This window comes from Drosophila montana, unplaced genomic scaffold, assembly GCF_035044405.1.
Source record: "Drosophila montana isolate Dmon_TW-CO22-7 unplaced genomic scaffold, ASM3504440v1 contig_1264_1, whole genome shotgun sequence".
NCBI classification, from domain to species: Eukaryota; Metazoa; Arthropoda; class Insecta; order Diptera; family Drosophilidae; genus Drosophila; species Drosophila montana.
The window spans coordinates 10,335-31,964 of record NW_026996243.1 but is presented as its reverse complement, the minus strand read 5'-3'; the positions used below and the strand labels follow the sequence as shown (position 1 = coordinate 31,964).

At 38.9% G+C, this 21,630-nt stretch overlaps 2 protein-coding genes across 2 annotated transcripts in view; one reads left to right on the top strand and one right to left on the bottom strand.

Moving 5' to 3' along the window:
- Nucleotides 1-21,630, bottom strand: part of Gycbeta100B (guanylate cyclase soluble subunit beta-1-like) — a gene marked incomplete at its 5' end in the record, with an annotated part of 47,237 nt that overhangs the window by 15,278 nt on the left and 10,329 nt on the right. Inside the window, one exon of the mRNA XM_064680372.1 lies at nucleotides 20,137-20,294. Within this exon, the coding sequence (XP_064536442.1) occupies nucleotides 20,137-20,294 (158 nt within the window). The remainder of the gene's footprint in view (nucleotides 1-20,136; nucleotides 20,295-21,630) is intronic.
- Nucleotides 468-20,413, top strand: stops (SOCS domain-containing protein stops). The gene is made up of 8 exons (XM_064680542.1): nucleotides 468-839; nucleotides 1,911-2,010; nucleotides 3,584-3,693; nucleotides 3,752-3,855; nucleotides 10,269-10,364; nucleotides 14,435-14,591; nucleotides 14,919-15,037; nucleotides 19,672-20,413. Exons 1-8 carry the CDS (start codon nucleotides 621-623, stop codon nucleotides 20,111-20,113), a joined length of 1,347 nt encoding a protein of 448 aa, XP_064536612.1. The 5' UTR covers nucleotides 468-620; the 3' UTR covers nucleotides 20,114-20,413.

Genomic DNA, 21,630 nt, shown 5'->3' with positions numbered 1-21,630 from the left:
GCACGTGGTTTTCCATGAATTGATTAAATGTAAATACAGCACATACTACGCAATGCGAATAGTTTGTTTGTTTACAATTTTGCTTTTGTTTTTACCGTATTGTTTTTGTTTGTGTGCGTATTGTTGCCAACACAAAAAAAATCAATATGGAGAGCGCACACAGAGAGAGGGAGAGTGAGAGCGCGTGCTGTTGTGTTCGCTCACATTTGCTCGCACTCTCTCTCACTCTCTCTCTCTCTTCCTCCCTTTCTATCTGTGCTGCTCACCCTCTGTCTGTTCGCATGTGAAGTTTTCCTTCCTTTTTATTTGCTTCCGTGTGCCGAACTTTGTTTAACGTATTTTTGTCTATTCAAAATTGGTTTTATTTGATTGTGAATCTTTTCTTGAATTAAATATTAATTTGTTGTTGTTCTTGTTGTTATTTATTTGCCAACATGTTGTTGCAGTGGTTGTTGGCATTGCAGCTGCTCGTAAGTCAATTAAAACGGCAACTGGCTTCGGTTTGGCTGCTGTCATTGCCGCAAAACTTGTACGGCTTCCGGCCATTGGTACGGCCTCGGGCGGCGAGCAGCCGAGCCAGTCACCAGCGCTGCGGTAAGGCGCCGAGACGCCAACTGGTCATGGACTACATCTTCGAGTGCTTCTTTAATGACACCTTCGAGCGTATCACTCGGAACGGACTGCAGGACCGACAGTCGCGTCGCGATGTCCTCGATCACCTGAGCGCCATCATCAAGGGCTGCTCTGTAGGCCAGAATGTACAGACCGAAGAGGTCGCCAGCATGGCGGTCATTGAAGCCTTGCGTTTCCATCGACTGGCCAAGCAGGGCAACGGCAATGTGAGATTTACGTAGAAATACGATTTACATATTTTCCAGACGATTTTTGATTTTTTTTTGTTAATTTACACTGAATATTTTGGGTTAGTTTCTGTGCAGCGAACTATAAAATATAGTTTTTTGCACATAATATGACAAAAAATGCCCCAAGGGTTAAAGGTTTTCCATAAATTAATAAGCAGGGATGAGTACGTCTGAAGCATATATGTAAGTTTTGCGCATCCCCGTCAAGCTTGATCAAGATATCTTATGAAAAAAATGTATTCATATAGAGAACATAACTTCTGTCCGGGGTCTTTTTGTCACCTATTTGATTTAGCAGTCCGATCTGGTCGACTATGGCAAATATAAAACAATAACATTGAGAGACTAATTTGCATAGTCAGACCTGACTATTTCGACTCTTCCATTGATAATAAACAAGAACATACACATATATTATATGGATTTTTTGCACCTATTTTTGAACATTTCTGCAAGGGCAATATGCCTCACTAGATATTCGTTATTTGATTGATTTTATCTGAAGCCTGCATTCAGAAATGTACGGAAAGTAAACTGACTTAAATAGCATTTACTACATAGTCCTTCCTTATCTCAAGATCCTAATCAACGTGTTATCTAGTGACATTTTATAGAATGTATGCCTTGTTTTCGATAAGAGCTAAGCGATAAAATCAGTGTTGTAAAGAAGTGTTTGCTCATCTCTATGCACCGCTTTGTGAACGGCATTTTATTAAATTTCTTCCTTATCCATCTAAGGCATTGAAAATCTATAAATTTAGCTCTTAATATAATCTATCTATGCCATAATGAATAATCAATCATGTGATTTTGGAAGCAGGATTTGTATACAAGTGAATTTATGTACTTTTAAGTCCACACACACAAACATTTGAGATAAATGTTTAGCTTTTAAGTCCTGCATAATACCAAAGCAATTTGTAGCATATGCGTTTGGTCAAAATGCTTGGCATTTAATTTAAATTTAAATGCGTTTTATGCAAAAACTTTTCATTTTATACATGTGTATATATTTATATAAAGGGAGTGTAAATGTGTCTTTTGCAGGTCTGCCTCATGGGAAAATATCACAACATTTTGTATATTGCGTTGCGCACCTGTTGGGATTGGGGTGTGCGCGATTCCGAGGTGGTTGTTCAACTGTTGGGTAAGTCAAAGGCACAAACTTAATAATTTAATACACTAGCATATGTGTGTGTGAGTGGTGTGTGTGTGGTGTGCTCTTGGGTATGGCCTTTTGTCTTGCATATTTAAATGAATTTTATGGCATCGCATCAGATTATAACCCTGCTTATATAAGCAAGCGAATCTCATTTAATCACGTGTTTGCCCTAATTGCTAGCTGAAATTACGTTAAGTTGAGGCGAAGGTGTTGCTAATGCGGCTGCTGTTGCTTTTTGCTCGTTGCTCTGTTCGTTGCTTGTTGCATCGTAAAACTTGTAAAGTGCCTTAAAATGTTGCAGGCTATTTGGGCCATGCCTCTAGAGGCTGCGTTTGTGTGTGTGCTGGGTGTTGGCTCTAATTAAAATGCTGCGTAAAACTTGACAGCACGAAGACGAACGGAATTAATGGTATGCCAAAGCTTCAGGCTGAGTGCTAAGTGCGTGTGTATGTGTGGTGCGTGTGTATATATGTGTGTGTGTGTGTATGTGTGCTGGAACCTCGTGTGTGCCTTGGTAAGCGTTAAAGCTTGCGATTTTTTATACAACCTGCACCCATTGAATGGGTACAATGCTTTTGTGCGAATGTATGTAACAGGTAGCTGAAGGTAGCGGTACTCGTACATATTTTTGATCAGCATCAAGCGCCGCGACTTTATACTCATGTGCGTGTGTATGTGTTAAAAGCGTCAAACTCAAGAGACTTGAAGAGCAAAAAAGAGCTAATGTTTGTTTAAATGATTTTGTATCAAAAAAACTAATCGAATTTATTTTGATTTATCGATTACTTGTTCCATATTTACGAAATCGCTTTTGAACCTAGTCTGTTTTGTTTTTAGCATATCTTGTGATAATATGGGCTTGAGATACCAAATTTGATAGGTAGGTTCTCGTACACATTTTATTAAAATGTACACACGTATTTTTTTAATAATTCGCTTACATTAAAATAAAAGGAAAATGTAGACAATTGAGTGCCATATTTAAGCTTAAGAAATATCAGACTGTAAATGACCAAGTTACTTTAGAACACATTTCCATAGTGAGGGGCTGCGAGAAGGAGGAAATGCAACTTGTAGCACGTGTGTTTGTGTGCGTGTGTTTTTCGAATGACATCTCGGTAGAGGGCATCTGCCAGTCGGGCACGATCGACTCGAGCACACCTACATGTTTTTCGTGTGTAACGCTTGCATTTTTTACGCTTGCAACAGCAGCAAAAATGCTGTCAGCAGCCCTTCCACCCCGCTGCCCAGCGGCAGCCCACTCTTAGCCCAGTTAACTAGAGACCTGCGCTTGCTTCTACAAACAATTTCAGTGTTTTTTTTTTTTTTTGGCTGCTGACATTTCAGCAAGCTTCCGTTTTCCGTTAGCTGCTGCTGCGACTTCATTTTGTGGCAGCCGCCGCATGCAGCATGCGTGTTGCCAAAAAAAAAAACGGAATAAAAGGGAAAGCTGGCAACAAGTGCAGCTGCGTAATTGGCTCTTTTAGTGGGACTCTTTTGTTGGAGCTGCTCCTTGTGGAGTTTATGTTGTAATTGCCTCTCTTTCTTTGCTCCACAGTGGCCATTTTTGAGTGCGAGAAGACGTTCGAGCGCATTTTTTTGGGCGCACTATTTGGGCCACATGCACCGCACTTTATAGCCGGCTGGCGCAGCGATTTTCAGGATCAGGTAAGCCATATATATATGCTGCATAAATAGTATATACCATTTCCCTTTCGCCTGACAGCATGAGAATGTGCGCGCCGTGGTCTATTTTCTGAAGCATGCAACACGCAGGCAACTAACTCTGCCCGTGTGGATACCGCGTTTCGAGCAGGAGCGCCAGCTGAGGTAAGTTGACAGTGCGCCGAATTTATGGCTGCCCAGCAAAAGAAAAAGATGAAGAAAATAACAATTGGTAGTGGGCTGTAACCGACTGCGCAATGCGCTGCGTACAGCGTCCAAATCAGCTTAAATCAGTTTAAGACGTGGGCTTGACTATGGGCTTGGTGAGTATCCAACTGTACGTTTCAAGCAGTGGCTTTCCAACTGTCACCAACCATTTTAAATTTTCTGGGCGTGGCTAGATTTTCAGGGAAAATCATCAGTAGTCTGCCTGAATCTGCTGTCAAAGACATAGACTTCCATGGCTTACACGCCCCTAAAACGCCCTACTTACTTATTTGTCAAGCTTAAACTTGGCAGCTCTCATCTCACGCCCATCGCGACGAACCAATATACTCCTCTTATACACTTGCACAAGGTATGGGAAACATTTTTGCAGCCATGCTCTAAATGCCGCAAGTGCTCATAGAATGACTTTTCAAGTTGACAATGACAACAATATTTTGTTGCTTGTTATTTTACGTGTACTCGCATGTTATTTCTGTTCGGCTCGAAAGCCAGCGGCTGCCAAAAACTTGTTTTCAAGTCTAGCATGCCAAACTTTTGCCAAGATGTGCCAACCTTGCGCTATTTGGTCTAATTGGAAAACAACCCATTAGCCTTCAGTCATTTATTCCGTTGAATAGGAAGCCGCTATAAACAATTAATATTATTTTAAATGACTATCGAAAGTTATATAAATACTACAGAACTTTTCCAAAAAGTAAATAGACATCTATTTTTAAGCCTTCGCTATTTTGAGTTGCCTACTTCTAAGGCGTTTTTAGAAAGTCGGTTTTGTTTTGAGCAGCGCAAGTGAAACATATTTAATAAACATAAATCGAAATAGTTTGCTAAAGATATAAAAAATAAAAACAGCTAGTATAATATAATATTCTAGTAGAAGGTACTATACTTTTGTCATGAAATGTGTAACGCGTAGAAGGAGACATCTCCGACCTTGATATAGCTAGTCCGAGTTGATACAGCCATGTCCGTCTGTTGTTTCTATGCGATCTAGTTCCTAAAACTTAAAGCTATCATACTTCTGCTGCAGCCAGTAGTCGTAATCAGTCGAATCGGACCCCTATATCATATAGCTGCCATAGGATGGATCGGTTAAAAAGTAGGTTTTTTTTATTAATACTCTGAACCCATTAAAAATGGGTAAAAGGAGTATAATATATTTGTGCAAATGTATGTTAAAGGTTGTTTTGCCCACCCATTTAAGCCACAATTTAAATGCAATTTCTAATGTTGAAAATTTCATCAACATCGGTTTACAAACACAAAGTTATTAAAGAAAATTTATTTTGGCTGCCCCCGTGGTTGGCGCAGCTAGCGCAAATTCCAGAATTCCTGTATGTATGTACACACACACATTCACGCGCGTCTTTATTGAATACTATCAACAAAAATTTCTCACTTGTTAAGGGCTTGAGCCTCTTGTCATAAAATCGTTTATAGAAAACCCGAGTAAAAGCGATTCATGTTTTATTTTCCCATCATCATTCCCAGATATTAATTATTTCATTTGCCATTAAAAATAAAATGAATATCTCAGAGCATTTTTTTGTGTAAACGAATTCCAAATGGTTTTATAGTCAGTTTTCATTATTCACAAGAATATTAGATATATGAATTATAATTTAAATGAAGTTAAGGAAAATGTTTCTATTACGAAAACTTAGGTTTTAGAAAAACTTTTTGAAGCCAAAAAGAAAATCGACTGCGACTTTGTGGAAATTTATTTGGTCCACGAATTAATGCAGCATACCAGAATGGAAATCGGTGCTTGGCACAGACTTTGGTGAAGAAAGCCCTGGGAAATTGAGGCAAATTTAATAAATAAATCTGTCTTGCAAGTTGAACAAAAGGGGCGCCTGTTGCTGCTGTCCCGTCGGGAAATTCGGAGTGAAAAAACAGAGAAAATTACAAATAAAAGGATTTTAATTAAATTAATACATGCTGCATTGTTTGCGCGCAGTGCGTGTTTGTCAGCCATAATTGAGTAAAAGATGGCGACACTTTACAAGCACAAACACAAGCATACACTCACACACACACACACCCACACACACGCGCACAAACACACACACATTTGAACAATGGCCGCTGCGGCTTTCAATCTCAGATGCTGTCGAGGCTGGGCTGCTGTTGGTGTCATGTATAATTAAGATTTTCACTTCTAACATGAGCTCAGAGCTCGCTGGCAGACTCATTTCTTGTATATGTTTTCTTTTTTAGCTACCACAGATTTATGAACCTGTGTGTGTGTTCACGTGTGTGAGTGTGTGTAAGTGTGTGTGTATGTGTGTGTGTGTTTCTGCTGCGATAAGCTGCAAACCAACTGGCAGCTATGTAAACCTTTGTATTTTGGCTTTGTTTGCCAGCACTCCGGAGGATTAAAGTCAAAAATGCGTGTAATAAGCGCACATAGCCAACACTCAAGCGCAGAGATACACACGCACACACACACGCACATACACAAGAAAAGCTGTCTGGCAAACATTAGGGCAACATTTATGATGCCCTTTCGTTGAAGCTTAAACAGTGTCTGCAGCCAAACGCCAACTCAAATGAATAAGCATTAATAGCTGGCTGTATGTGTGTATGCTTAAAAGTAAAAGCAAGCAATGTGACAATAAACATGCCTGTTGAGTGACGCCAAAGTTGCACAAATCCACGTCGCAAACTAGCATAAAATGTCTAATGGCAAGTCTCTTGCATAGAATATATATCTAGACACATACATAAATATAGAAAGGAATATGTCATGTCTATATTATACAGCTTTTTATTTAAATACTTTTATAAATCTCAAGCTATATGTCTGATTTAGTCAAATTGCCAGCAGCTGTTAAGTATACGCAATGTTGCCCCATAGAATTGTTAAAACAAGTATTTCTAATCAGAGCTTAAGCTCAGATATAGATTGGAAACTGTCTGATTTGTATGCTTGTAGCTAGATTTAATGCCGCACCAAATAAGCTTCATTTGATAAATATATTATGAAGCACTTTCTCTTTGCATTTGTCAGGCAGTAGACTGAGTCTACAGAAAGCAGTCTGACTGAAATCCCTTCTGACCATATTAAGCCAGTGAAAGAAGGTAATCATTTGATTCTGTGAACTCACAAGGAGTCGTCTCAGTGCTTGACAGTCTGACAGCTATCTTAACTTATTTTAAACAACGACAACAAATTGTCAGCTAAACATTTTATGGAACATATAACACGAAAAGATTACAACCGCAGTTTTTAGCGGGGAAGAGACGAAAAAAAGGAAGATGAGAAAAAAAACTTTTTAAGCGATTTTCTACAAATCAATAACATTATGTATAATTTTAATAAAAGATAATAAATTCAATACCACGATGGATAACATATTCAATAAACTAAACTTTAGGAGCACTTTGGTATCAGTTTTGTTGAGTTTGGTTTGAACATCTTTATCGATATCGCAAGCGTTAACATAATCAATAAAATAAAAGATTGTAAAGTTGCAATTGTCAAAACCAAAATATTTATAAATCTCAGTTAAACTCCTTGGGCGCAACGGATACTTGCTCACACACCAAGAAACAGGTTGCCCAACTAGTTTTTTCTGATACATCCATTCTTCGTTATGTGTCGCCCTCACCTTTGGCGAAATACAATTATATTTTCTCCCCCTTAGGCGAAGCTGTTGAGAATAATTTTTTAATAGATACAACTACAATCTATTCAAAAATTGTTCTCAAAAGCTGGTTTTTCACTATAGATATTCTCGATTCGCCACACTTTAATCAGGATACACTTTTTACATTTTATCTGAAGCGGTTGTAAACTAGAAAGGCTTTAAGTTTCATATCTTTACATCTGATCAACTCTTGTATAAGCAGACGGTTTATTGCACAGAGTTCCTTAGCATTTGAGCACATTGCATGGACTTCAGTCCAGAACTCTTAAAAGAACATATTTTCGTTTGGATAATCTGAAATTTCAGCTGAAAAGTCAGTCCCAATTCAGGTATAGTCATTCCAGACAATATTCACATGAAATATCTATTTACGGTTTGAACTTAAAATATTCAAATTCCTCATAATTCTTGGCTACTTCTTTAATAGAGCTTACTGGCAGCAACTTGTCTTGAGTTATTTCAGACTTTTACATCCATTTTAATTTTGGTTTCATAAACTTGTTATAGGCTAACAATTTTTCAGATCTAAACTGGACTTTGTAAACTTCTGTCAGGCTGTAAATTAATTTGCACAGGACTTTACAGCTCAGACTGTGTGGAACGGTAAATTAGCAACTGTTCAACAGTGCTACGTATGTGTGTGAGTGTGTGTATTAGCGTGTGTGTGTCTGCGTATGTGTGAGTGTACCACCTGCATGTGCGCTGCCGTTGCCTTATTGTGTTTTTAGGCTCTTATATGCCCAATTTTATGCGCACACATAAAAGCCATTTACACACGCACACAGACGTGTATGTATGCCTGGCCGGGTACGTGTGTGTGTGTATGTCATTGTATCGTATGTGCCACAAAGCGCTTCAAGTGCATACGCTGAACATGCTAATGGCTCAATGGAGCTAAACGCCTTCTAACAACGCTGCGTATACGTAGTATTGAAGCTCTGTTGTCTACGGACAGCTTCATGGCATGTGGCAAAAACTTACAGAAAAAAAAATACAAAAGCTCGAAATATCGCAGTCGAAGATTAAATACCCTATAAGTATTAATCAGATTTGCCATAATCTCTATATATAAAACTGTTTGTCCTGACTGACTGACTGACTGACTGACTGACTGGGCATCAACGCACAGCCCAAACCGTAAGAGCTAGGCAGCTGAAATTTTCACTGTAGTTACCTTATGTGATGTAGGTGCACGTTAAGACGGGGCTTCGGGAAATTTCACCCGCAAGTGTGAAAAAATCGCGAAAAACGTTTGTATGTAACTTTTTTGTTTACCATCCGATCGGCCTCAAATTTATTTTCAAAGGCCTTTGTTCAAATTCATTTGAGGGGTGTTTCGCACTTTTTGGAAAATGCATGCCTCCTTGGTGGAAAAGGGGGTTAACAAAATTGGTGGGTGACGTTTCGCCCTCAAATTCATTTCCAAGTATCTATATGAAAATTCATTTGAGACGTGTTTTTCACTTTTCGCAGAATTCAAACTTCTTCGGGGGGAATGCGATTCAAAGATTTTTTGGGCGAAGTTTTAAGTTGTGTCCGATTTGCTTCAAACTTATTTTTAAAGCTCTCCATAAGAACTTAATGAATACGTATTTCAGCGAATTTGGAAATTCCACCCGCAACAGTAATAAATTGGTGGAAAACGGTTGTATGAAAGTTTTTTGTTTACCATCCGATCGGCCCCAAACTCATTTTCAAAGATCTATGTTCAAATTCATTTGAGAGGTGTTTTACACTTTTTGAAAATCCATCCCTCCTTAGTGCAAATGAGGGTTCCAAAGATCTATAAGAAAACTCATTTGAGACGTGTTTCACATTTTTCGCAAAATCTAAACTCCTTCGGTGGAAAATGCATTTCAAAGTTTTTTTTTGGTGCATTTTAAGTTTGTTTGATTCCCGTCCGATCAGTTTCAAAATCATTTTCAGAGATTTTAGAAAACATTGATTTTATAACATACGTGCAAGGCCGGGTTATACCCGCTAGTATATTATATAACAGCAAAGTTTTCATAGTAGAGCGCAACCTTTTTCTATGATAGGTTTGGGATAAAATAGTGCGATACTTTTCGTTGAAAAGTATTTGCCTATATGTTGGGAATCAAGCCCGTAATTGTAAGGTTTGATTAGAACATTTTCAAAAATTAAAACATTTGTCCTTCATTCACGATTTAAAGAAATAAACACATCTGATTCTCGATCTATTGGATAAGCTGAGCATTATTTGAGTTTTTGTACGAATAACTATGCATTTTTTGAATAAATACTTTGCGATTCTATATTAAATTTTGAGCTATTGCTCCGATCTGACCAACTTCTCTCTTCATATGGACCAGCATCAAAAAGAAGGATACGTTCAAAAACTTCCTGACAAACTTATAATATCCTCTGCAGGGGTATAAAAAAAAAAACAGACCAGAAAAAAAGCCCTACGTGTGACAATGGACAGCAACAGGCAGCAAGCGAGCAGCTTAATTGCATTGGAGCAGCTTTCAGGCAGTTGCCCAAACCAACTTCTGCCCTCAGCCTAATGTAGTCAAGCCATTTGGTTGGCTGTTAAGCACTGTGCGCAGGCATTAAGCCCTGAATAGTGTTTGGCCTAAAAGCAAGAACTTTTTTTATTTACATTTACGGGGAATTGTGTGCTAACCCACTTAGCCAGTGTCATATCTAGCCAACTATTTAACAATACTTTTTTTGCAGATTCATTGATGTGCCCATCGAGTCCTGTGGACGATCATCGCCGCTACGCATTGCGCTGCAGGCAAATGCGCCCGAACTGCTGCTAATACTGCTCAGGTAAGTGTTGGTGGATGGCTAATAGGGTTAGCCTTGCAGTGCGACACTTCAATTAGCGCAAACAATATGTATTGCGCTGCGGCACTTGGCTGTGGCAACGGCGGGCGCCCTAATGTATGCAATATAAAACTCTATGCGGCGCTTAGCATAATCAAGTGGTACAACTGACAATGACACGCACCCCACCCCGCCCGCCGCACCCTTGACAGGCGTCACGCCTACAAAAGCGCCTCTTCTGCGCGACGCAAATATTAACATTAAATATGAAAGTCGCTGCCAAAGCGAATTTGCATGACAAGGCGACGCGACACGACGCGAGGCGTCTCCATAGTGTCTCATGGCCAGCCCCAGCCAAGCAGCCTGCCACAAACTTACGAGCGTGCACTCAGCGGCAGCAGCAGCAACATCAACAACAACATTGAAATATTCATAAAATGTATATGTAAGTGCTTGCAGTTTCATCTAGTTCTCTGCCAGCTCAGACGCCGTCCTTGGAACTGGTTCTGTATGGTTGTATACCCTTGCAGAGAGTATATCAGAGAGATGCCAGAGGCACGATCGGTCGAAAATAAAGTTCTCATATATAAAACTTTGTTTTTTAAGATATTGTCACCAAACTGTAGAAACATCCGCTTGAAGAATGAGGCAAGACATCTTGCCCAAACTCAGAAATTAGGAGCTCCATTCCCCTATTCACATATCAGTAATGCCGGAAGCCATTTGTCTACAAGGGTATTGAATCTTCGGTTTGCTGCAGATAGTCGTTTGTCTTGTGTTATATGTAGTTTTTGGGTTCTGGTTGCTGCCTTGCGGTTGGCAATTTATTGTTTTATAACTCGATATTGCCCGATGTGCATTTCCTATACATTGTTGCCTTGTTGTTGTCTTCGCTGTTGTGCCACGCCTCATTGCTTGTGTAGCCTTTGGCGCGGGCTCTTTCAATTTTTGATGCAGCGCCAAAAAGTATGCTTTGCATTAAAATGTGAATATTGATTGCCAGCCAAGAAGCGCAGAGAACAGAAACCCAAGCGATTGCAATCAAATCAGAACTGGCACAAGATATTACAATTTATGCCCTATGGCACGAAATTCAAATGCTGCCAGCAATCGCCATAAAATATTTGAAGTTGCTAGTTGTAAACGAGGCGATAAAAGCTGTTATCTTATTCTCCCAATTGCACATTCAAATCAACTACAACAGATATTTTCACACCTAGCAACTGAGCGCAGACTTAAATAAAACAAATGCTGTATTAATAGATTCATACCATATATTGAGTTGGATGTGTCTCAACGAATCATAAAATGATGAATGAAATATGAATGAAAATAAAATTCCTTGTTTCGTTAGAATATACTTTAGTTGGGTTAAGAATATATTTATACCCTTGCAGAGGGTATTATAATTTTGTTGTGAAATGTGTAACGCATAGAAGGAGACATCTCCGACCCCATAAAGTATATATATTCATGATCAGTATCAACAGCCGAGTCGATATAGCCATGTCCGTCTGTCTGTTTCTATTCGAACTAGTCTCTCAGTTTGAAAGCTATCTTTATGAAACCTTGCAGAAGTCCCTCTTTCTGTTGCACGCAGTACATACATCGAAACCAGAACTATATCATATAGCTGCCATAGGAACGATAGGTCGAAAAGTAGGTTCTTGTATGAAAAACATTTTTGTTTATCAAGATATCTTGACCAAATTCGGCATTTATTAGTTTTACTACGCTCCTCATATATATGCAAAATCATATCAACATCGGACCATACTCGGAATTAACTATTTTCCCTGTGCTTTTTAGATATGGGCAAAGCACTATGAGCATTATGAAAAGGTTGGGTCTGCAAGGGTATTAAATCTTCGGCATGTGGAAGATAGCGCTTCTTTCTCGTTTTATTTGATTTGTTATTCAATAAAATTATGCTTTTAAAACCAAATTATCTATATTTAGTCCCCGTCAAGCTTACAATTATGCCAGGTTGCTAAGACTATTTTTGACCATTTGACTCTTTTTAGTTTTTCCAATTAATTAATGACCTAGCAAACTATGAGCTATCAGGATAATTTCCCGCGCTTGTTGAAGATTTATTTCAAGCGTTCCAAATAAAAACCTCAGCATTTTGGGCATTTCAACGCTGACTCCTTATATATGGGTGTTTTGGGTTCCGACAGACAGTTGATAATTGTAGAGACTCTAGGCCCTGTTACTCCCTTCTAATCTCTCCTTTTCATATCTCTTAATGCTCAATCGAGATTTAGTACTTATATATAATATTCTAGGTCATATATAAATAGTTTGCGTAATATAGTATCAGTCTGTAGTCAAGGTACTTAGAAACCAAGTCAGCTGCCTCAATTGCGATGGCAGGGATTGACAGGAGTGAGGGAAAATTGAAATGAGGGTTGAGTACTCCCATTATGTTGCCCATTGTGCCGCTTAGAAAGTTTCTGTTGTTGTTGTTCTTGCTGTTGCTGCATTGTCGCCCTGTTGCCTCTGATTTTCAATTCTCGATTGATTTCGCTGCTGATGCAGCTATAAATTGTGAATTGCTATTGTTTACGATTTTCATTTGTGTTTGGCTTAACGCTTTGTTACATTTTCATTTTAAATTGGCCATAAAATATGCAAATTACCGCAATTCAAGAGTATTTTTCCACGCGCCTGCATATATTTTCCTCATATATTCATATATATTAATGTTCGCTTCACTTCTGTATGCGTGTGTCTATCTGTAGTAAATTATGCCAAAGACATATTGTGACTGATACAAAAAACGCTCGTTCATACACTCAGAAAAATGCGCAGAATGCAACACTTAAATTCTTTAAAATGTGAAGTCTTTGATTTTAAAACACCTTGCGCCTATGTTCCCATAACTCTCATGATATATGATATAGTAGTCGAATGTTGATATAATTTAGCTCATATGTTAAAAGGATGGAAAGACTCCTATTGACACGTGTTCCAGATATCTTGAATAAATAAAATGTCTTTCATTCAAGAACTTAACCAATTTATAATGCCACTTAAAAGGGAAAAATATTATGATTGTAAATACATGTTTATCGTAATTTTATTATTACTATTATTTTTATTATTATTATTATTATTATTATTATTATTATTATTATTATTATTATTATTATTATTATTATTATTATTATTATTAATATTATTATAATATGACATAGCTTAATGACGTATTCTTATTATAATAATTATTTTTATTATTATTATTATTATTATTATGATTTTTATTATTATTATTATTTTTATTATTATTATTATTATTATTATTTTCTATTTTAATTCTTATTAGTTTTGTTATTATTAAACATTATTTTTGATGTATATGTTTTTATAATTTTGAACTAAAAATCTAGCAGATTATGTTTGACATATCTTACGAAAAAACAAGCATAAAATAAGCATTAAGAATTTGTATCCGAGCTTTCGTTCAGTGCTTATATAAATTGTTAAATATAAATTACGTAGCTTATCTGAGCGAAATGCAAATTGAAACGTAGAAGAAGCGAATGAGACATTTTGAAAAACATTTTCAATTTAAAATGTGACAATGCTGATGCGGTTCAGCGTTCAACATTTGCCATTCGCTGCGAGCTGCCATTGCCGCATGCCACATTTGCACTTCATTTGCAATTTACCACAGTGTGAGTATGCTTGTGTATGGGTTTGGGTGTGCGTGTGTTGGTGTGGGTGTGACTGTGTGCATATGACACCGCGTCGACAACATGACCGCGAACCGTGTTCTGTTCATTATTTCATTTGCGCATACTGTTTATCAGCACTTCAAACATTTATTACCAGTTACCTTGCATCGCGACGGGCTGGTGCGGTCACCGGTTCGAATCCTCTACACGCATACTTGAGCTGAATGTCGTCTACAAATTACAGTTAACCGCAGAGCATTTGCCCAGCTCTTTGGCCCGACCGCAAGCTAACCAACTACGTGCCCCAGCAGCTGGCTGCCGGCTACTGGCTACCGTCTGCTGGCAGCTCGTTGCACGTAGCCGCATTCGTGACCGCTACTCATTTCATTTCAGATATGGCGCCGCCCCGCAGCCACCCGATGGAGGCACCTCCGTGATAATTGCGCTGCTCGACAAACTCATCGAGAATGGACGCAATTACAGTTACGAACTGGTTCTCTGTCTCAAGATACTCCTGCGGAATGTGTCCATGATCGAAATGCCTTTTAAGGTGAGTCACGAAGCACGAAAGGGAACTTTAAGTATGCGTTCCCAAAAACAATTTCTCCTCTATATCGCCAAGTGTCTTAGAATAGAATTGTGTAGCAGTTAACATTCATCATCATTAAATCTAAATTTATTTAACTAACTATTTTGAAGGCGAATTTAAGTTGAATATGTTTATGGGATTGCATTTTATCCATTTGCCTGCCTGACAGAGGAAAATCGTACAAACTTCATATGCGGGTCACGAATTGTCTGTCTTTATCAACTAGCCCAATTTTTATCCTTTTAACTTTTTGCTCAGTTTTCAGTTTCCCCTCTCTACTCTTTGCAGCCCATAGTGTATGCGTCACGTCGTGAAATGTTTTTCGAGCGCTATGGACGACTCCTAATGGACAAAATCATTGGCAAGGAACAGGTCTATGGCGTGCCCACACTGCGACACTTGTGCCGGTAATTATCAACTGAGAACTGAAAGCGAACATTGCTATCGGCTGTGCCCGCCACTGTCCACTCGACTTTGAAGTCCTGGCTGCTGGGCTCCGTGAAAGGATGATGGCCTGACAGCTAAAGCACATGGCTGCTGTTGGTTGGCAACCAAGTGAAACTTTGTTCCTTATTCAATTACTTTGGCTTAGATTTTGCTGCTGCTGCTGCTGCTGCCTCAAAGCTTGCCTGACTTTCGACAGCTCTCACAGTGTGCCGCGATAAGCCCGGAAAATTTAATAAGCACAAAAGTCATAGCAGCGATTCTCCACGGCCCGACTGGGCCTGTCTGATTGATAGACAGTTTGACAAAGCATTTTGTTGACGCTTCTGTTGCGCCTGCCAACTGGCCTGTTTCATATGCCCTGATATTGGGTGTAATAGTTTTGTGCAAATGTTGGCAACACTCAGAAGGAAATATCTCTGACGCCTTAAAGTATATACATTCAAACTAGCCATATTCATCTGTCCAGCTATCTGCCTGTTCGTCCGTCTATCTATGTGAACGCATTAATCCCACAAACTTTAAAAGCTACACACCTTAAAAATTTGAATATATGTATATTCCCTATGCCATACGCAGAACGAGCTTGTCAATTTTGAGATTTTTGTTTTGTTTTTAGCATAAGTAGAGAATTGTAGGAGCTATATACACCAAACTTGGTAGTAAGATTTTTGCACAGTACATACAGATTTAGAATATTTTACTTTTTGCACAAAATTCAGGAAAAAATATTAAGGATGGATCCGTAATATTTAGACATATTAGGCTGTCCTTTTTATGCGCTGAAAATTTCGTAACTATCAGATTATTAATACTTCAGTTGTTCAAGAATACATTTACCATAAAGTTCGAGAAGCAGAATTGCTTAGCTTGCTTGTATGCGTGTGTGTGTGCATGTATATAACCTGTCTGTGCTTTGTGTTTGTATGTATTAAAGTAAGCTAGAAAATCAGCTAGAATAGTTTCAATTAAGCTGCTGGCGCTGTGTACAGGGTATCTATTAGTCGGCCACTCACGACTGGAGTTTATTTCTTTGGTCAACGCCGTTGCCTCTTTTGTGATGTGGCTTACAGGAAATTCGCTTGCCTTTTGTCTATTATGTCAATCTCTAGGCCTTATCGAGCTTTCGACTTTGTCGCATTTTGGGCAAAGTTGCGTTTAGGCCAATTAGCCAACAGCTGTTGGCCAAATTTAATTGAATTTCGTGCAAATTTGATTAGTACTCAGCATTTAATCGATAAGCTGCCAAGCTATTTACTAATTTGATAAGTTGGCAAAAAAGTTTGGTGTGACCTGACGGCCGCACTTAGATCGGATTTCAGTGCGGCTTGTGGCAAGGGGCAAACTTTGACCCCAACTTGTGTTATTTGCTTCGCATGTTTGCTATTTGCCAACTCACGTGTCACATAAAAAACGCAACGACTTTGCCCCACACAAGCCACTTGTACTTGTGTGTGCTTTTGATACCCAGTAACAAGGGATTGGTACAAGCAGGCATTTTCCACTTTGTTAAATACAAGTATATCAGTTTATCTCGACATAAAAGCCTTTCACGCACTTTTGGGTGAGTTAACCAGAAATCGGTGAACGATTTCTGTTTTGAATTTCCGGGTATACCCTTGTATGAAGAAAATTACTCAGCAAGGCAACTATGAAATAGCTGTTATTATTCGAGTTTCGTGGGGATTTCCAAAGATTAGTTTACCACTCATTTTCCGCTCGTGGAGGTGGGTTGGCCGAATTCACGAAAGATATATGAAAAGAAAATGCATGTGTTTTTAAAGCCTATATATGTTTATTTATATCCCGGCGGAGGATTTCCTAAAATATAATATTATATAATAGTTTTATCAACAGTTTCTGCAGCTGTAGCTTCATTTTTCGCTTTTGGTAAAATGTGTGTGATATACATTTTTGCTTCCATTTTTAATCTGTAGCCAGAACATAATATTATTTTACCCACTGTTTCCGCAGCTGAAGAAGAATTTTTTGTTTTTGGCAGATGTGTATGATAGAAATTTTGGTGATTACTTTTTTAATTTGTAGCCAGAACATGAGTCGGAAGTGCAAAGACCAAAGCTGACTACTTTTGCTCGGCTTAGTATTTCGATATTAATTTCAGCTATACTTTTTCTACACAGTTTCCACTTGTAGCAGTGGATTTGTAGAAATCATTAAAAACTTATTGAAATGAATTTTTCACTTTGATATCTTTTAAATAGAATTTCAACTGAGCCTAATGCTAAATTAACTGCAGGGTATCTTCAGATTAAGCAAACTCTACCAAAATATTTGCGTTGATTTTTATTTGCTTGGTATGTGCCAGTATGTTTTTCCTAGGTGAATGCTTGTGCTGTGAAACCGCGCACTTGCATATCGAATGACCGCAACTGTTCGCATGTGTATATACTTTCTTAATAAATATATATGGAGGTATATATATAATATTTATATATTTATTTATTTTATGTGCATATTGCGCAGTTGTCGTAGCATTTGCCAGTCGGATTTCCATTGCTGTGGTTGCTGCTCCCGCTTGGCTTTTGATTTATGCAATTTTCTTTTACATTTCGCTTTCATGTAGAATTTATTTTGCTTTGAAAGGCAAGCGCTTTTCAATTTGAGGCTCATTAATGTCACTCAGGCGAGCCCCTGCGCTACCACAAAGCGCATTCAAGTCTCAGTCTACATGTTGCGCATACGCTTTTTTAATACCCTTGCAAAGGGTCTTATTATTTTGTCGCGAAACGGGTAATGCTTAGTAAAAGACGCATGGATATAGTACATAGATATTATTGAACTGTCTAAGCCGCAGAGCCTACAAATCAGCTCGTCTGTCTCTCGGTCTATTTCTATGCAATCAAATCTCTCAGCTTTGTATTGAAAACAAGCTCGGCAATTACAAGCTTCGCTGTCTGTGAGCAAGAGTATTTAATATTCGTTGTCTCGAACACAGTCCTGTTCTTTTGTTTTATAATACCTTAGTAGCTGGCGCTTTGGGACGCGCACATAATTTGCAGCCCTCAATAATGTTGACAACGCAAATTAACGGCTACATAAAAAGTTGCTCTCGGTTGGCTGCGGCGGACAGCTTATGCGACAGATTAGCATATTTTAAAGCTGATGTCGCGTTTTATGGAGTCCATTTTTTTGCGTTCAAGTTTTCTGAATTTCACACACAGAAATTCACAATTGCCTCTTGTGTGCGCACTTTCACACAGACACACACACATGCGAGTATTAGCAAGTTTGCTCTGTGGCCTTCGCGAAGGCAGATTTCACTATGCCTTAAAAAGACGCTTGATTGCGCGCGAATCAAGTGGGGAAAGTGGAAAAGTGTACGGAATAAGAAAAGAACGAAGAAAAATCTACTCACAATTTCCGGCACTTGAACTTCTTTTTTCGTCCGCAAAGGCAAAAAGAGTATATTCGTTAAAAGTAGAATGTGCCCGGCTCTCTATATATGTCAACGATATATTTTTTTGTTAACAATATGCAAGCAATGATAAAGATATTTTCGTATCGCCATGTAAAGATGGACCTTCTAAAGTATATTCAGATCAAAAATATTGCATTTGATACTGGTCGATGCTCACGAAGCACAATTAAAAAATTGCTTGGAGATACAACCCTAAATTTCGATAAATGAAAACATTATAGTCGTATCTATAACGGCTGAAAATTAAAATGTTAACAAAAAAAAAACAAAAATTTTCAAGAATCAATTTATTATTGTATGGAGCGGAGGGTGAAGAGAAAGCAAAATTAATATAAATGCTTCGTTTCATTTTGGGCTTCTACAAATGCTTGAGGCTTGAAGTGTCAAATATATATTCTCAATTAACGCGCTTATAAATTTCTTTCAATATTTTTCTTTCTTTCAGTATTTTTCACGCTTTTCATAATATCGATAAATAAAGATTTTGTGACTTGGTTTTTTATGCAAAGCTCGACAAATGTAAGAGTAATATATGCTAATCTTGGCATGTTGGTCTCGTATAGCATATACGGATTACGAATATTTTGCAACTTATTTTTCAAGGTTGAGCCTTGTGTTTTTGTATATCTACACTCCAGAGCAGAGAAGCAGCGTCTGTGTGTTTGTGTGTGAAGAGAAGTTAGAATGCTTATGATGTCAACTTGTCGCTGGCTGCAGGGTATCCCCTAGTCGGGCACTACCGATTGGGCACATTGTTTCCGTTTTTTTCGTATGCCGCAAAAAAAGCGCATAAGTAAAGTTGTGCAAAAGTAAAGTTTATAAAAATTTTCTTACAACAAAAGTTTTAAGCACATGAACTTTGCTGAGCTTAGCTCGGTTTTTATGTTGTTGTTGTTGTGATTCCTTCTACTTTTTTCTATATCAGCTTATTATGCGAAACTTAAATTAATTTATGAAATAGCTGGTAAAGATTGACAGGCAGTTGGTTGGGCTGCAAAAGGCAAAAGTGAAAGTTGCTGAAAGCTGGTAGTCTCACGAGAATTTTCTGGTAATATATTTAACAAATTTGGCTGAAAGTTAGTTTCTGAGCCCAAAGTAAAACACAAATATTTGTAATATTATGACAAAATTCATTTTCTTCCCTTTCTGCTCGCTCAGTTGTCGCGTTCGGGATATACTGCGGGAACATAATCAACTGCCGAACGGCATCGATACGCTGCGCCTGCCCAAGCGACTGCAGCGCTACATAGACCTCACCGAAGAGCTGGAGGGAACGGAGCTGCAGCACCAGCAGCCACAGCCGCTGCCCGAGAAGCCAATGCAGCGGCTGACAAGCGCCATGCAGCGACTGGACACCATCAGCAGCAGCGGCGCAGAGAGCGAGGATGAGAGTGAGAATCATGTGCAGCTGCTGGAGGCAGTCACCGATGCTGAGAAGGCAGCTGTCGCCGCCTTTATGGCCACTGGCGATGGCGCCATCACCGACGAGGCCAAACAAGCGGCCGTTGCCGCCTATGTGGCAGCCAACGAAGCCGGCCAAGCCCCGCAAGCCCCGCAGAGTCCGTCCCACCCGCCTCACCCGCCCTCGCCAATAAGCTAACTATAAAGTTATGTTACACTCACCGGTAGGTCTCCTCGCTTATGTTTATGCGACCGGGCACGCCGGTAGTCTCGGTGCGGCTCGTCAGGTTGACGGTGTTGCCAAAGAGGCAATAGCGCGGCACACGATTCCCGATGACGCCGGTGACCACCTCGCCCGAATGGATGCCAATGGTGATTTGCTGCGTTGGGGTTGAAAGAAAAAAGGCAAATATTTAAGACATTATGTACAGGACAAGCGAAGCTCTTTAATTTCTAATTGATTTACTGAATAAAATGTAACTTAACACCCAGCCAAAAAGTATGCGCCACGCGCAGATTACCAAGTCCAACACTTCATTGTGCTAATAAAGTTTCAGCGCAAAAAATAAGAGGTAAAAACAAAAAAGATGAGTAAAACCCTCAGCGAAAGCCAACAAAAATGGCTCAAGTTCTGCACGAAAATGTTCCAAGTTGCAAGTTCCAAGCCAAACCAAGGAAAAGTTGCCACAATTACTTTGAAAAAGTTGCAGTTGCCACTGCCATTGCCTCTGCTGCTGCTGCTGCGGTGGCCAAAACTTTGCTTTAATTAAATTTAAAACGAAATGAGCTGCGGCTGCGGCAAAGTACCAAAAACTAGAAACCAAAAACCCAAAAAGCAAAAGGCGACAATTCTCCGTAGGTGACGTTGCCAAAAATGGTCAGGAATGTGTAGGTGTGCAGTTGGGTAGTTGGGAAGCACGTGTGCTTGGCTAGAGTTTCAAAGACTAACGTTGAAAAGCTACAATTGCAACAACAATACATAAGACTGGAGTGGTTGGCTAGGAGTTACCCTTTACCTTAAAGCTTCTTGATAAGTTTTTGGGCAAATAAATGTTTTTAACTATCGGAAATATAGTTCATCTCTATGTAAGATGTCTTACTGTCCTCCAGGCGAAAAGCTTTTGAAATATCACAGGAGTCAGTCACTTGCTACGGTAGGAAGATATGAAAGCGATAGAAAAGCGATATCGCCAGCTATATAGGATAGCTAAGTCAGAGTCGGAGCGACGCAAAATACTTTCAGACTACAACAAAGGATATTATAAACTTCCATCCATCTTTTAATACAATAAAGTTTTGATACTCTTGTGCCAGGCTTGCAAGCAAAATTAACTTATATTATAGTGCGCCACTTTTTTCGTAAGCAAGATATGAAACCGATAAATAAACAATATCGACAGCTATGCGAGATATCTACGAGCTGAGTGACCTTCCAATATTTCACGAAATGGAATGCAAATGCACGGTATATACTTACATATATGTACAAAAAGTATCGGCAATTAAGCAACCTCTTTACCCTCGTATGATTCTCTACAGGGTATTGAAAAAACATTACGCTGCAGTAATTACGTGTCTTAGTTTAGCCAATAGAACAAGAGAGGTCACACAAGAGTGCAATGTGGGGAAAACTGTCGAAAACTTTGCTCCATTCATTTGGACAGCATTGAAAAGCGAAGCCAAGCTTTTATGGTTTTATTTTTAGTCCCGAATTGC

Coding starts and splice junctions, on each gene's coding strand:
- stops (XM_064680542.1), top strand. CDS start 621: ATGGACTACATCTTCGAGTGCTTCTTTAATGACACCTTCGAGCGTATC. Junction 2,011..3,583: donor GGTGGTTGTTCAACTGTTGG/GTAAGTCAAAGG, acceptor TTTGCTCCACAG/TGGCCATTTTTGAGTGCGAG. Junction 14,592..14,918: donor TGATCGAAATGCCTTTTAAG/GTGAGTCACGAA, acceptor TACTCTTTGCAG/CCCATAGTGTATGCGTCACG.